This window comes from Tigriopus californicus, chromosome 1 (genome assembly GCF_007210705.1).
Source record: "Tigriopus californicus strain San Diego chromosome 1, Tcal_SD_v2.1, whole genome shotgun sequence".
Taxonomy (NCBI): Eukaryota; Metazoa; Arthropoda; class Copepoda; order Harpacticoida; family Harpacticidae; genus Tigriopus; species Tigriopus californicus.
Window position 1 is genome coordinate 13,075,665 of NC_081440.1, and position 15,984 is coordinate 13,091,648.

The 15,984-nt window shown below is 43.4% G+C and overlaps 4 protein-coding genes across 6 annotated transcripts; 3 read left to right on the forward strand and 1 right to left on the reverse strand.

Moving 5' to 3' along the window:
• Nucleotides 1-923: 923 nt before the first annotated feature.
• On the reverse strand, nucleotides 924-6,528 carry LOC131877405 (uncharacterized). Of its 2 annotated transcripts, XM_059223055.1 has the most exons (5): nucleotides 6,180-6,528; nucleotides 6,056-6,101; nucleotides 5,193-5,464; nucleotides 4,053-4,594; nucleotides 924-2,152 (listed from the first exon to the last, which is right to left on the reverse strand). In XM_059223055.1, the coding sequence occupies exons 3-5, from the start codon at nucleotides 5,452-5,454 to the stop codon at nucleotides 1,331-1,333; spliced, it is 1,626 nt and encodes a 541-aa protein (XP_059079038.1). In that variant the 5' UTR covers nucleotides 5,455-5,464; nucleotides 6,056-6,101; nucleotides 6,180-6,528; the 3' UTR covers nucleotides 924-1,330. The 2 variants fall into 2 exon arrangements, with proteins under 2 accessions (XP_059079038.1, XP_059079047.1); XM_059223064.1 differs by lacking the exons at nucleotides 6,056-6,101; nucleotides 6,180-6,528 and adding an exon at nucleotides 5,601-5,863.
• A 392-nt stretch (nucleotides 6,529-6,920) lies between these two features.
• On the forward strand, nucleotides 6,921-8,422 carry LOC131877416 (pyrroline-5-carboxylate reductase 1, mitochondrial-like). The gene is made up of 3 exons (XM_059223076.1): nucleotides 6,921-7,585; nucleotides 7,665-7,872; nucleotides 7,953-8,422. Exons 1-3 carry the CDS (start codon nucleotides 7,235-7,237, stop codon nucleotides 8,204-8,206), a joined length of 813 nt encoding a protein of 270 aa, XP_059079059.1. The 5' UTR covers nucleotides 6,921-7,234; the 3' UTR covers nucleotides 8,207-8,422.
• An 86-nt stretch (nucleotides 8,423-8,508) lies between these two features.
• On the forward strand, nucleotides 8,509-11,488 carry LOC131877387 (uncharacterized). 2 transcript variants are annotated; one of them, XM_059223046.1, is made up of 7 exons: nucleotides 8,509-9,213; nucleotides 9,872-10,121; nucleotides 10,186-10,596; nucleotides 10,657-10,759; nucleotides 10,816-11,020; nucleotides 11,085-11,158; nucleotides 11,226-11,488. In XM_059223046.1, the coding sequence occupies exons 1-7, from the start codon at nucleotides 8,643-8,645 to the stop codon at nucleotides 11,382-11,384; spliced, it is 1,773 nt and encodes a 590-aa protein (XP_059079029.1). In that variant the 5' UTR covers nucleotides 8,509-8,642; the 3' UTR covers nucleotides 11,385-11,488. The 2 variants fall into 2 exon arrangements, with proteins under 2 accessions (XP_059079029.1, XP_059079020.1); XM_059223037.1 differs by having other exon boundaries at nucleotides 10,816-11,158.
• A 1,794-nt stretch (nucleotides 11,489-13,282) lies between these two features.
• Nucleotides 13,283-15,154, forward strand: LOC131879355 (Y+L amino acid transporter 2-like). Its single transcript, XM_059225658.1, has one exon. The coding sequence runs from the start codon at nucleotides 13,396-13,398 to the stop codon at nucleotides 14,917-14,919; it is 1,524 nt and encodes a 507-aa protein (XP_059081641.1). The 5' UTR covers nucleotides 13,283-13,395; the 3' UTR covers nucleotides 14,920-15,154.
• The last annotated feature ends 830 nt before the right edge of the window (nucleotides 15,155-15,984 follow it).

A 15,984-nucleotide genomic window follows, 5' to 3' on the forward strand; every position in this document is an offset into this window, starting at 1 on the left:
ACAAATCAAGCTTAAGTCATGTTGTTGCAATCATTACAAAAACAAGAAAAGCGTTTGAAATTTGAAAATGATATTTTTTCATGATTGGTGATTCGCTATGCTCACAAATGAATCAAAAGAAATAGGAATGGGATTTTTTAATTGTGCATTCAAATGTTCTTAACGACGAATAATGTTATGGTTCTTGCTGTATGCGGTGCAGGTGGCAATACTTTGTCTTTTTTGGTTTAAATAGGTTTCGTGTTTATGAACAACAAACTGCGTAAGAAGACATTTCCCGAGTGCAACAAGTGCCTCAATTAGATGGTGTGTCATCAATCATTGATATCAAATTTCAGGAATGATTTATTAGTAATTTTTCATTTTCGTGTTTTTTGATGTAGTTCAGAGGGCTTTCAAATTTATTGAATGGACTGTTCTCCATGATCCTTTTACTAGAAATGTATAACCGTTCGGAATGGTCTTATTTTATGTGGTAGGAGCATTCAAGTGCTCGATATAGATTTCCAATAAAATTGTTAACTAACACATTCTGAACTCATTTGTCCATCTCAGAGTTGAACAACTGCCCCGATACTTGAGAATCAATTTCAATTAGCTTGAAACTGGTGGTAATAAAGACTGTTGTAAAATATCGGTAAATGGATTATGGTTGGAATTCCTTGTAATCTTTTAGGCGCCTCCGATTAGATCTAGGCTTAATTCTAATTCCACGTGGCAAAGCTAAATTTAGCAAGTTTTTTTATCCCGGAAAACACGACCGACAGTTTAAAAGAGCCTATCAGCATTTTATCAGACGCAATCAGCAAATGCATTCCATGCTTTTTCTGAGTTTCAGAAAAAAGAATAATGCTCCTTCAAAAGCCAAATCAGCTTAGTTTTCTACAAAACATGGGCTTTTTCTCTCTGAATTTAGAGTCTGGTACAATACGTGGTTATTTATATTTTAATACTGTCGCGTGGCACAGTATTAGGAGATTTCTCACACTGCATATAAACACATGATTTCCAAGTTATGTTCTGCCGGAGGATTCATAAATAAGAGGTATACGATGACAAAAACGGCGGCACTCCCATGATAACTTGGTTCCCCCAGGAGACCGGAGTTGAAGACTGTAAGAGCAATATTGACACGAACAATACACGATCTAAATCGTCGGCAAAACTGATGATGATCCCAGAAGTAATTGCGCATTAATGTCGATGACGATGATGATGATGTTGCTGTTCTTCAACTTGAGTCGATAACTCTCGGCGGTGAAGAGTAGCAGCAAGAAGAATGAATTCATGAATGATATCTTGGTAGTCCACTGCCTATCGGCCGCCTTATCTAGGCTTCCAATGGCTTGTAAAGCACCACGGTCACACATTTCTTCCGATAACGGGTAGTTGTACTCAGCACGAGCATCTTATCTCGAATGGACTGGGCGTACAAATGGTGGAGGGACACGTGACTGGGCTCGGGCAAAAGCACCGGATCCCCCATATCCGAGAACTCCTTATTCAGCAGGATTTGCAGCAAGTGAGGTGGAAGAATAGGCGGGCCTTTACTCTTATGGAGCTGCAAGATATTTTCCGACGGCTTCTCCTGACTCCAAGAGTCGCCTTGGAGTCGGTCCAGGTCACTTTCCAGTCCGGATGTGCAACGATTGTCTTTGAGCGAGAAGCTGTCACAAGCCAAGGCTTCAAACACATCGTTATCTGTCCGTTCGACCGTGATCACATTCCAAATGCGGCCATCGCTTTCCCGCTTGATCGTGGGCTGTTTCGGGTCGTGGAGCCACTTATCGTGGAGATGGAACTTGAAATAGACCTCGCCCTCTGGGCAATCCAAGATGATGATGAAATCTTGCTCGCCCTCGGGTCGACTCATGGTCTTGGTCTTCCAATTGGTCATGGTTCCACTCACAAACATTTTCTCATCCGACGACTTGGGTATCTGATGTCCGGCATAACGGAACACCGTAGGGATGAGTCGTTTGATCTCCTTTAGCTGCTCTTTTTGCCGTCGGGCCAAGAAAGCCAAATGCCGGGAACGGGCCACTTGACCGCTGCCAATGGTGGATGCTCGAACTCGAGCTTGAGGATGAACATCGTCGGAATCGTCGCTTCTTTTTTCGTGGGTCGGCACATAGACCTCCTCGGAAGGGATCTGGAAGCAGAACAAGGAATGTTGGCGTCAGCTTTACTTTTGGGAATGACGAGCTAATAATATTGATTGCCTTAAGGGTTCCCTCTTTTCTATTTCCTCATGGAATACCGATAACCAGGTGCGCCTCCGTCTACATTACTTGATTGGAGACGGTGAGTAATGATATGCGAACGTCGTAACAATGAATCATGTCCGCCGAGAATGAATCGATGTGTATTGTAGGAATCGAGGTGTGTGTATTTTGCTTTTCAAGGCCGAATCGAACACAAGAAAGGCTTTCTTTGCCATTGCTACACATGGAGAGGGTCTGACTATGTCGAACAGACAGCCAAACAGGCGTAGACGCATACGTTTGAGGTCGACTTTGAAGCCTGTTGACAGACATCACATTCAGTGGGAAAATTGGATGGCGGAATTCTGCATCGGGCATGGTCTATTTTCGGCATGCATGTCAAGATGTGCTTTCAGAACACAAACATGCTAGCGAGACCAAATGAACGTGTTGTAAATCAGTATCTGCGGATAGGAGACCCCCTTTAGTATTCACCAATCTGAAGTGGGAAAGGTCCTAAATCGACACGAATCAAGGTGGCCGTGTCATGGCACAAGTTTTCGACGTTTGCTTCCAGCGAAAACAAGTCAATGGAAATGCACTTGTCGAATGGATCAGCCCAGTCCTGATCCATTAAGGCCGAAAGCGCTCCAAAACAAAGAGAATTTCCCCTGATGACGGCTTACTTTCAATTTAGGTTCAAAACAACCTAGGCTTAGACAGTCTAACTTTGCTTTGATTCCAAACTTTCAAACTCATCTCACAAACACGAACTTGTCTCATGCTTGAAGGCTCTCTCTTCTAAAAAGAACTGCAAATCCATTTTGTTATTGATGCCAAGGAAATTGCAATTTCTCGCCCTCAAATGTGCAGGATTTGGAACGAATTTTCACGGGGTTCGTGGTCCTTTGGGAGACTTGCTCTAAATCTTGGCTTCTAGATTTCTGGTATACGACATCTCCAGGGTAAAATGAGGCCATGCTTGAGTTTTTTTGTGTCTTTTTTTTGTAAGTGGAGTTCGACCATTTTCTGGGAAGTTTTTGTGGGTTCATGTTGGCTGATGAACCTCGCCTGGATAAAACATAGATGAAAAAAGAAGGAAGAAAAGTACATTCCCACGCAAAGCGCTCTCTTTAGATAGAACACACAACACACGCTACCACACTTCTACACACTCACCATTCCCATTTTTGGAGTGTCTCGGAAGACTGCGTAAAACGAGACAGACAAGAAGGTTTCTATTTGCTCCCTAATTAAATCGGATTGCTCACTTACTCCATCACAACAACATTTCAATCAACCCCGACAGAACTACCATACTCATATCCTCTCATCCACGAAAAACGCATTCGTTTATGTCGGTAGCTTCTTGAGACGATCGGAGAATGGCTCATAGATGTTAGCATTTGTCCAAGCTTATGACTAGTTCGTAAAGAAGATAACAACTGAGGAGGCGTGGAAGTGTCTTACAGTCGGGGAAATAAATCTTATCAACCACTTGGGTTTGGAAAGCCAGTAGGTCTAATTGGACGTCTTGCACTCAACCATTCTCAAGGCATCATCCGTATCAGCTTCAAAAATAATGGCGCTAGCTCGGAAGTCTGCCAGCCCTGCCAGAGTAAACGCCAACCAACACATTACACACAAACGCACGCCCACCTCCTCCAAGAACTTGAAAGGATGAATGTTGGTGTTCAGGTGGCAGAACCAATGCACTTTCCTTGGCAGCTAACGAGCCATCTTGGCCTTCCAGTGCTAAACGTTGATGGCAAAAATAAGAACTAAGGTCGAAGACCTGACCTACTTGGGATTCACCGGCTTTCAAAGACACATTTTTGGGGGCCTTACCGAAGGAGGTCCTGCTGGTTCCACTTTCAGATGAATGGGACCTTCCTGTTCCCCACTGCTTCGTCTAGACCGTCGACCGGGCAGGAAGCTCATGTCCATGGAAGGACGACGAATCCGAGGCAGGTGGGGGCTCTTCGTCAGGGCATGCTGCACCACTTCGATCACATCCTTGACCACTTGAGCTCCATTCTCAATGGAGGATCTTCGGCCCGCACTGCCTGACCCGCTCGAATTGTCATTCAATGGATCCGAGCCCTTCTCCACGTCCATGCTTGAACTGATCACGGCCCGGCGTTGTTGAGGATCTGACTGCTGTGCGCTCGCCTGATTCGATCGAGGTCCGCCCGCCGGTCCTCCTCCACCACCTCCACTGAGTAAGGCAGGCGCTGGCTTCTCGAGGGTCGGTGTGGGTGCCGCCGAACTGGCTTGGGAGGGTTGGGATTGCGTGGAGAACTGTGAAAAGATCGGGGGTCGGTGCGGAATGGGGGCCAGGGAAGATGAGGCGGATGATTGCGCGGAAGCGTGCGTACTGGGAGGGAGAGCTATAACGAGAATGGACCACAAATTCATTAGCTCATTGCTTCAATCTGAGATGTTTCTGGTACACAAACACACAAGTTCGGTTATCATTCAAGAGATCCCTTTGAATGGAGCAAACAAAATTTATCTCCTTTATGGGTCGGATAACCTCTCAAGGAATACATGGGCCGAGTAACCTCAATTGGCAGGAGCATTTATACTCATGCCATCACGGAGAGGCGAATGGAGCTCTAGGGAGGGTTAACCGGGGCCGGTCGATGCAACACCGACGGAACAACGGACGGAGGAACGAATAAACGAAGGAACGAAGGGAAGGGAGGAGGTAGAGAAGGAAGCAACGCGCATGAGGAATATGGGACATAGGAAAGCGAACAGAAAAAGCGGATTGTTCCGGATGTTTTTGACGGTGCAAGGAAGGAAGACACTCGCTCGCTCACGCGCCGCCGGACAAAGAACAAATCGCCTAGTGACAGCACATAAAATAGGGAATTAATCACATAGGTCTCATTTCCCAAATTCTTGCCATGATCTGCAACCCGAGACTGGAATTTTATCCTGTCACAAGCGGTTAAACACCGTCCACCAATCATGTTGACTCACGTGAATTCTTGGCGAATTTTGACCCCTTAGGCGAAGCGGGGGCCAGCTTAGCAGCTGCGGCTTTAAAAGCCGCACCTGGTCCAGAGCCTATTCCATTGGTGAGTTTACCGCGTTCATCCGTTGAATAAGCTCTCGCCACTGGAAGGTGAACGGGTAGCTTTTTGAATGGGTTCTCGGAACTACTTCGTTGATTAGGGTCTTTGCGGTCACGCGTGGGCGTGGCCCCGCCTGAAGGCGAAGATCCGCTCTGCTGATTTCCCATCTTTTTTATCCTGAAAGATGAAAGAAGCTAATGTCAAGCTGATGCATTTGTTCGTTGTTCAATTGGGTTGGGGAAAGGAAAGGCGATCCCCGTCATTGAATATTTTGGATCAATTCACCCATTGCCACTGTCCAAATTCAGCTTACTTCTCAAAGACAGAAGCTGAAAGAAGACAACTTCAGACTATCACTACAAATCAAGAAACTAATTTGAATCCCCTGAACTCTCGGAGTTAGGCAGCATTCAAGACGCAATAGCTTGTTGAAGACATAGCAACTATGGGCAGATTTAATTCTTGATGTTCATTGGGGAAATGAGTTGGTCATGATTCCTTTTCACAAGTTGTTCCGAACGGTAAGGGGAAGTACAAGTCCTTGGAATATCATTACAACAACGTTTGATTATTGTCCCAACTACAACACACTGCGGAATATGCAGACAGAGACATGTCTTTGGGTAACTCTAATTTGAGCTCTCGGGCACCCCTCAGGCTTTAAAGAGCCAAAACACTCACACGAACCCCTTACTTGTACGTTAATGAGCAATGACAGATTCCGGAATAATCCTGACTCGGGTCCTATAATAAGATGAATCAACATACCCAGAATGGAGCTATTGATGATTAACACGGGCTTTCCTAGATGGACCTGTGTGGTAGTAAAGTACTTGGTGTTCACTGGCTTGTGGGTGTATGTACGTAAGTGGAATGGATGGACCAGGCTCACCACAGGTCAACTCATGAGGCAGAAATATAGCGTAGGGCCCCTTGGCATACACTTCTCTATATGTATCTTCACGTGGACGCTTGTTGGTTGTCTGACATCTCCTATCAATGTACACGGCCTATTGCCACCAGAGAGGTGAACTGGCACCCCGCTTTAGTAAGGTCTTCTTGGTCAGATAACTACCAACTGCCTCGATTCTCCTCTCCCAAATGGTGTACCATGTTTTGGGGGATATCGCCTTTGAACTGGGAAGACCGGCCCCAACTCACTCCTTGTTTTTGTTAGCGGACCTGCAGGTCGATGGATGTGAACGAACGAACGATCGCTCGCGATGATCCTTTTAGACTAAGTCTATGGGCCTGGCCCATTGAAGGCGAGTACGCCTTCTCGCAAATGCCCACAGACAGTTGAAAAAAACGTGGAGAGGAATGTACTAAGAATACGGTAATGCTTGGGCAGGATTTTTCCTACTTTGGACAAGAAGACTGTCCACGAGCTTCCACCAAGGTTGATGGAGCGAGCATTTTTCAAGGTACTACTGTTCGACTAAGTACGCATATGATGCGGACTTTAGTAGATGAGGATGGTGATTAGTATTCTAGATTACAGCCTATAAAGCTATAAACCTTTCCCGACCTTTGAACATACTATTTGTGGACTAGATAAGGGGCGAAACTTTTTAGCCCTTTTCTGATCTGGCGATAGTATGCCTAGTGAATCTGGCCAGAACCAGTTTGATTTCAACCTGTCCAGCCTCATGGTGGAGGTGTTTAGCTAGCATAGCAGCAAGTTCATCTGATTCTGGTCCTGCATGTACCTTATCCATGATCAATGGTCGGTGAACAGGTTGGTGGATAACAAGAAGACGTTGTTGTTAGTTGCATGGACTTTGTGATCCTGAATGAACATTAAAGAGGCTACCTACTTCTCTTTCAACTTCTTTTGACGCGCATCCGGAGAAAAATAAACCTTCTTTGGTCTGAAAGCGTTGACCCCAACAGTCACAAAAACACCTTAAAGGGTCGTCATCCAATTGTGTAAAGATTTCAGTGAACATGAGTGCCAACCTGAGAGTTGGTTTCATCGGAGCGGGTAAAATGGCCTCGGCCTTAGCTCAAGGCTTCATTAAAGGTCAGGCCGTCAAATGTGCTTCGCACGTGTCTGCCAGTTGTCCAATCGCTGACAAGCATCTTTTGGAACACATGAAACAAATGGGTTGTCAGACATTCCATTGCAATAAAGAGCTCATGGATTGCTCTGATGTGGTCATTCTGGCCGTCAAACCTCAAATCATGCCATTGGTTCTCCCCGATATCAAATCATTGGTAGCCTCTAAACTCATGGTGTCGATTGCGGCAGGAGTCCAGCTTGCCCAGCTCCAAGCAGATCTTAATCCCGACTCCAAGGTAAGCATAATCGACTGCAAAACCAAATTTAAATTGACATTTAAAAGGAGTCTAAAGAGGGGTCCGTTCTGTTATTTAGATTGTCCGATTAATGCCCAACACCCCGTGTATCGTGCGGGAAGGGGTGTCAGTCTTTTGCTCAGGGCCTCAAGTTACACCACAAGACAACGCAACGGTAAAACAACTCTTTGGAACGGTTGGACAAATCGATGAGGTTAAAGAATCGATGATTGATGCAGTCACGGGCGTGTCAGGATCTGGCCCTGCCTACATGTACTTAATCATTGGTAAGCATAGGCCTCCGACTTTTTGACAATTCTATTCTCGCAACCTACAAATATCCAATGGGATTGGGTTGTTCTTTCAGAGGCGATGGCAGACGGTGGGGTCAAGCAAGGACTCCCAAGAGATCTGGCCTACAAGTTGGCAGCTCAGACGATGGTCGGTGCTGGTCGTATGGTTTTAGACACACATACTCATCCTGCTGTATTGAAGGACGAGGTCTGCTCCCCCGGGGGTACCACGATCACGGCTTTGGACATGTTGGAAAAGAGCGGCCTTAGGACCAGTATCATGCAGGCTGTGGAGGCCGCCACCAAACGATGTACTCAGATCTCATGATCTAAATTACTCGACAGAGTTTGGAGATTTTTAACTGTGATCCTTATCTCATCCTTGGTGCTGTTATATATGATCGATTTAGATACGGATGAGGAATGCATGTAAAATTGACAAAGGTTTTCGTGTATTGTGGTGTGTCATCGTCTGTATGTACTTGGAACTTGAAAGCGGATGCCAGATCTGCTAGAGCATTACATTTCCTATTTTTCCAACTAAGTACGCGTACGTCCTTTTGTGTCTTTATGGCGAGGAATAATGTGTCCCCAAAGATCTGGGAGGGGGGCTTACTTGTCTAGGCCTGAATGATTTATGAGGGCATAAATTTCGTGTTTTGGCTTCTTTGCCACGTAGAAATTTGAGCTCGGAAAAAGAGAAATGCAACGGGAACAATAACATTTTATACAAATTTAAACCGTAACAATTGTCATATTTCGACATGTGCGGAGCGAGACTAGTTCCATGGGCTCGCTGTCTCGTTCTTCTAACTATAATTCAATTTGGATGGAGTTCTACATTGATTCAAGAGAGACGACACAAAATGATGAATGCCAAATGGCTTGAGGTCCGGACGAATTTCATTCACCAAGAAATGATCCGGAGATCTGCCCCTATGTTGTCAAATTGTGAAGAATCAGCGTGGTCATATCAGTCAATCCTAAAACAACTTGTTCACTATCAACTCTCCGAGGATTATTGGCAAAAACTCGATTGGGTCCGGTTTCAGAACTTGACTCAAGTGTTGGAATTTGATCCTTTTTGGAAGATGGGCCTCCCCTCAAGGACAAAGGCAAGATCTCAAGGGCCCATACTATTGGTGGACTTTCTTCACACGGACATGGTTCAAGGAGGGTCGTCGATTTCACTTCATGCCCTTCCCTTTCCATCTCAAATGACCTTTCAGTATGCATTCCACCGGAACAAACGAACAGCAGAACATGAAACGCGTGGAATTCTGCCCGTATTTTACTTCCCTCTGCATATTGGGCCTTCCAACTCATCAAGTGCGAGTATGATTTTAACGCAATTCAGATCTAATCAGTGTGACATTCAATCTTTAGGCACTTGTTTAAATGATTTAGTTTTTAGGAAATGAAAAAATGTTTCAAATTGCCATTTATGATTAAATATTGGTTGAGTGACTTTTTATCTAAATTGATCGAATCAATCTTACCCTATTATTAGGAATTTAGTTGTATCTCAAACTTTTATGGGTTGTTCGGTAAAGGAATATAAATATAAACCAACAATAGTGCTTTAATCTACGTCATACAAATGATTCGGCCCTGACCTAACTATTGTTAATTAAGGCTTTTTGTGACTTGGTGGTATCCGTCAAATTGCCAACGTAGCCATCATTAAGCAAAACTTAATTCTGAGCGTGTGTAATTTTTTGAACGATGATAAGTTACCAGAACTAACGTACACCTATGCAAGATTATACATTCTCACGTCTGAGTGATCAGCGATTGAGGCCAACATTTTAGAGAAAAAACATTCATTACAGTTTCATCGGCTTAGGTCGTAGCACAAGCATTATGTGTTTTTGTTTCAAAATTCTGGCAAATAAAGACACGTAATTAGTTTTACTACCATATTTTATCAAGAACTCTGTTTAATGACACGGCTCAAAGAGTACGTTCAAAATAATCACTTTCCCTTGGTTAGGTTTTTGCCCATTGGATTGCTTCGACAACGTTGAATTTTGTGGACAAACTGCCTTCGAATCGAAACCCACCGCCAATCCACGCTCTTGCCAAAGGAAATGTGCTCTATCGGCCAGATGTTCTTATTTCACCTGGCGCTTTCATTACGGTTCTCATAGGGGAACATGCTCCCTTTACGATGCCAAGGCTCCATGCACGATGAAATCCTCGGATTTAAACACCTTATCCGGACCACGGGAGTGTTCAGAGCAGTATAGAGATAAGCTAAATTAAGGCGTTTAAACATTATCAAACTTTACCCTCTCCCCCTGTTAGCTGGTTCCATTTCAACTTTACTTCGTGCCAATTTACACCTTTGGACGTGCCCATTGGTGCCTGGCCGAATCCGCCCAGGTTCTCCGGTTATGACTCGGATAAAGTTGGTGCATTGCGACAGTTGTGGGATAAAAACCCAGTTCAAACACCGCCCAACAGATCTCCTCAGGCCGATTGCAATTTATGGTCCACTGCTCTGTGTGGTTACAATTTGGCCATTTTAGCGAATGTGCAAACTTTTGAACACTGTCGACAGGTTTGCCAAGTTTACGACGGCTGTTCCTTTTGGACGTGGAACCCTCAAAATCGGGTGTGTTTCGTCAAAAATGATCAGGCCCTGTGTGGAAGGCGCGACACTGTGGTGTTAGACATTGTTTCAGGGCCCAAAGTTTGCCTTGATGATCAATTTAGGTTGTAACATCTAAAGTCGTATTGCATGGAACTTTGCTAATTAGTGTTGGAACATTCTAGTGCATTTGATCCCAGCAACTGCTCCCAGCCAAATAAGTTGTATTCCGAATGTCTATCGAGTTCGCCAAATCAGACCCCAATTGATGGCGTGAGCTCGATTGAGGTAATTTCCATATGTACTCGTCATACCACCTCTAACAATGTTCCATATTCCAATAGATCATCACTCCAAAGTCAACCGGGGGAACAACCAGTCAAACCTTCGTAACCCACGGTGTCCAAGCGGAACAACAGTCTCACGACTCTACAAAACCTCCAGACCGATTTGTCAGTTCCAATTTCAAAATGTCTGCCGACATGACCCACGACAGATCCTTCAAAATGGATGCCAAAAGTGACATCGACGAAAGATCTTCCAAAATGGGTATTGAAAGCGCCCTGGACCATGGCTTTCCCCATACGAATACTGACAGTGCATTTGATCATAGATCCTCAACAGAGAGCACCAAGAACGAGATCGATGGCAGATTGTCAAAGGCAAAAATCAACGCGAAATTGGCTGGTTAGTCAGATATTTTTAATTCATAAGCCTGGTATGTACTGAACTCATGAAAATGAATATCTTCCAGGGTTTAGTGCAACAACCGATGGTCCAGAATGGATTTATGAGTATGATTGGGTGTCGGTCTATGATGGGAGCACCTCTTCAAATCCGACAACAAAGTTACCCAAGATCAACAGATTTATTCCGCCCTTGGCCAGGGCTTAACAAGTTCATTTCTCCATAGTGATTATTGTTTCTTGGGATAAAAATAACACCACATTGGGGTCGAATCATACTTTTGTATCTCTGTCTCCAAAAAAATAAAGCATTTTTTCATCGCTCTATAAATATGCTGCTTTCCTTAAATTGCTTCGTAACACTGTGCAAGATGGACTCAAGAATGATTGGCGGAGTTCTTGCACGGTTTGCGTCCCTGCTATAACGGCAAAAGTGAAGACAGTTCCGAAATAGGAGTGAATAAGTGAAGCGGATTTTACAAAGAAAATCGCCTTGAAAAGTTATTGGCATTCTGTTTGTAAGTTCAAGTTGCGTTTTTATGAATCAGTTTATTTTGCGAATCATATTTGGACTTATTCGACCTTTTGCAAAACTGCTAAACAAAATGGAGCTCAATCAATAAGCGAAGCATATTCAGGATGCGGTTGTAAGATTGACTTGCATGTAGAGCTAGCATCGTGATATTATCCCTGGACTTAAACGTCCGTTTCAGAAGCTTTATCCACCTTCAACTGGATATGCTATTCGAATTCGCCATTGTCTAGATCCGCTAAAAATATTTGCCCACATTATCTACGGATGGAGTGTTCAATGGCATCGACCAAAAGGTCATTGAACAGATTTTCATTCTTTTCAAGGCCATATTACTCTCAGCAACCCAAGAGTTGATTTGATCTACTATGATCTCCACCAGACTATTGGAATCTTGATCATTCCTACTTGTAATGAATTTCATTGGCAACTGTACGGACAAAGGAAATCGTTCATATAACATCTTTTTTGCTTCAATGAGACTATTGGATTTCAGTATTAACATGGATAAATTTTAACATGCACCACTGCAAATCATTCCTGATAATTATCGTTCTCGCAAAATGAAACTGAATCAAAATTTACGAGGCCAAAGGCCAGTTTTCTTAAACTGTTATCGTCAACATTGCGCATGGATTTCATCTAGTATGAAAATACACTGGCAAAAGTTGTTAGTGAATTTGCTTACTATGAAACGTCTATATCCTAACTCCGAGGTAAGAGCCTTAAAAACTTGGCCCGTTTATGACTCTTGTCAACTGAATATAGCAACTGTGACTAACGACCTACTCACCATGTTTAGAGAGAAGCATGATCTCAGAATTGAAAGAACAGACACTGCATACTCATAAAGCACTGAACGAAGCAAAGTAGTAGTTAATGCGTAACCAATTCAATAGCTTCCAAAATATGTGAGAACGAAGATATTTAAGAAGCTTTTTGTTTGGCATGATTGAAACGAGGACGTGGCGGCTTTAAAGAATCGCAATGGTATCACTATAATCATCTGTTTTTTCATATGGACCACTTATTCTTCCGCACGAAAATGAATAGTAACTTTGGTGACATTGGTGTTAATTCAGTCACATTTGAAAAGTCTTGTATCCCTGAACAAGCGAATATTTCAGTAGATAATGATTTTTTCTTTGTCGCACAGCCAAGGCCGAATCGACATTATCGCTACATCAAAACTTGAGCTAATCTTTAGAATTGTATTAACCAATATGATTGGAAAAAAGCAGTCTTAATCCTAAATAGTTGAACCGTGTCAAAATATGAACGAATATCTAAACGATGAACCTGGAAATAGAATTGCGTCTTGTAATTTTGCCCCCAGGTGAGTTCTACTATCACAATTTCACCTAAGGTAGGCTTTGAATTTTCAAAGCGCATTGGCCTGTAAATGATTTCATTTTATCAAACCTGAGGAGTTTATCGAGAACCAAACACCTTGACAGACTTTAGATTGAAGCAATTGAAAAAAAAACACAGAGAAAGTACTTGCATTCATTTTCAGTGCATTACAATGCTTTAGTTTCATGAGTGCTATAACTTACAATAACAAAAAGGTGGCTCAATATGGCTACGATGCTAAAATTGCATCTGTAAAGACGAGAACGAAATTAAGTGTATGCTCTCTGAAACGAAAGAAAAGTGTTTTTTTTGTAGTAAAGCAAAATTGATGTAAAGCTCAGGTGGTATTCCACATGTGTATGAATAAGCAGTGCATCCGATCTTTCTTTATTTCAGTTCAATTTGGAACCATGACCTCGCCAAACAGCCATGGCAAATCCGATAGGATCCCCCTCTGTCCCAAAGTGGTTGAAAAACCTCAGATGGAGAGGGTCATCTCGGGTTGGAATGCGGGTATGTTCATTATGTGCAGCACAATCGGATCAGGGATTTTCATATCGCCCACAGCCGTTTTGGCTGGCACGGGATCGCCCGGAATGGCACTCATATTTTGGGCCCTAGGGGGATTTGTATTCACTCTGAATGCTTTCATCTATGCGGAACTGGCCTTGACGTTTCCCGAAATGGGCTCCGATTATGTCTTTCTTTACCACGGCCTTGGAGACTTGCCAGCCTTTATTTTTATGTGGACCTGCCTGGTTTTTGAAAGTACCTCAAGCCGTTGTGTCACCTCGCTCACTGTGGGACTTTATACGTGTTCCCTGTTTTGGAATAATGTCGACTTTATGTGGGAGGCCCAAGTGGTCATTGCCATTCTTACTCTTGGTGTTTTGACCTTCATTCATTGCCGTGGAACGTTTGAGGCCGTCTGGGTGTCGTGCCTGCTCACTTACTCTAAATTGGTGGGAGTAGCCGTCATCATTGGGACTGGCCTTTACCAAATATTTGATGTTTATCATGGACTCCCCGTTGAAGATTGGTTCCAAAACACAACCCAGAGTTTGGATGGCTACGTTCAAGCCTTTTATGCCACCTACTGGGCTTACTCTGGAATCGCCCCCAGTGTGACCATTGTTGAAGAGCTGGAACAACCCGTAAAAACTAATCTTCTCTTGGCAGTGGGGTTGAGCATGACTTTGGTCACCATGGTGTATGTTGTAACCAATTTTGCCTATTTCTTGGTCTTGTCTCCTCCGGAGTTATTGAGTTCATCTGCTGTGGCAGTGTCTTACATGAACAAGGCCCTTCCAACTTTGGCTCCCGTCATGATATTTTTCGTTATTTGCTCCACTTTGGGAACGTTGAATAACACCATTTTATCCGTGGCAAGATTACTCTTGGCTGGTGCCCGCAAAGGACATTTACCAAAAGCTTGTTCGTTGTTGAACGTGTCCAGAAACACTCCAATATTCAACCTATTGATGTCATTGTTTTTGACCATTCCTTTGCTTCTGGTTGGCGGTATCAACCAGCTGATTCAATTTGCGGGCTTCATGTCCATTCTGTTTGGAGCATGTGCCATATTTTCTTTGATCAAACTGAGAGTGACCCAGCCATGCAAACTAAAGACCTTTCAATTGCCATTGATAGTGCCGATCTTCCAGTTTTTTGTGTACTCTCTCATACTGAGTTATTCCGTTTATTGCCGACCTTACACTTTTGCCCTCGCTTTATGTCTTGTTCTCTCCGGAATCCCAGTATACTTTATATTTGTTGATAGAGATTTACCCAGACTGTTGGTCTCAATGGACGAACGTGTCACATGTTTCTTTCAAAGGGCTCTGAACTCTTTGCCCGAAGGACTCGAAGGCAAATAGGAACAATTGAATTTGTTGATTCATCCATTTGCAACAGCCATTTCATTTTCCATGCAAGTGATATGTCTCCATGGCGAAGATATTTTTCTGACCAGAAATGAACCCCATCAACCTCCATTTGAATTGAGCTATATCTCATCGTGGAATTCAACCAGAAATACCAAACAAAAAATAAGCTGGTTTTCTTGCTTTTAATAATCTAACATTCGCAAAATAAACTTATCAGCTATTAAATTACCTTGACCTATCCTATTTAGCCTGCTCTCAAGATAGGGTAGTCAATTACCTTTTTTAGGCCCCTAAGTGCTTCAAGGTGCGGCTCTTAACTTTTATTTGTTAGCCTTTGTCGACTGTTTTGAAAATTACTGCACACAGATTGAACTTGGGGTGTTGAGCCCATTTGTCTTGAGTTGCCAGTGCTTAAGCTGTGGTTTCCTTCCTGCCCGAAACCACCATCCCTCAGCAATACATGTACACATACGTACATACACTCAGTATGTTGGTTCTTCATCGAACGTCGTTCTCAGTAAGTGCGTATTGCCCTTGGTGAGTGGATGGAGGAGGAGTTGTTGAAGAGTCTCGCCGTACAAGTAGTTCAGCCAGCCACTTGGCAGTAAGTGCTCATACCTGAGAGGATTCCAGGCATTCATGACATATACGATTCGCTGGGATCGACTACAAAAACTTGAAAATACCCACATACCTCCATTGGATAAACATTTCATTTCCAACAGGGCCCGGTTCATTCAATTCTGAGTGAAACGTGTCTAACGAGACTGGTCGAATAATTGTCGAGGCCAGTGGGAAGCTAGACATTGAAAATTAGTGCTTGTCATGACCGATTGATCATTCACCGTATGCATCGTTCATGAAAATCATTGAAAAATGTTCTATACCACGAACAGGTCTATTGGCTCTAAATTCTGAAATCACAGTGAGGTCATATATTGACATTTCCCAACAATAAGATCATCGTTTTAAGAAGAAACCTCTCAAAAGCCATTTCTACATTCTGCCCTGACTCGAACGCCAGTGAATCATGAGTCGCAATCAAATGAAGACTAA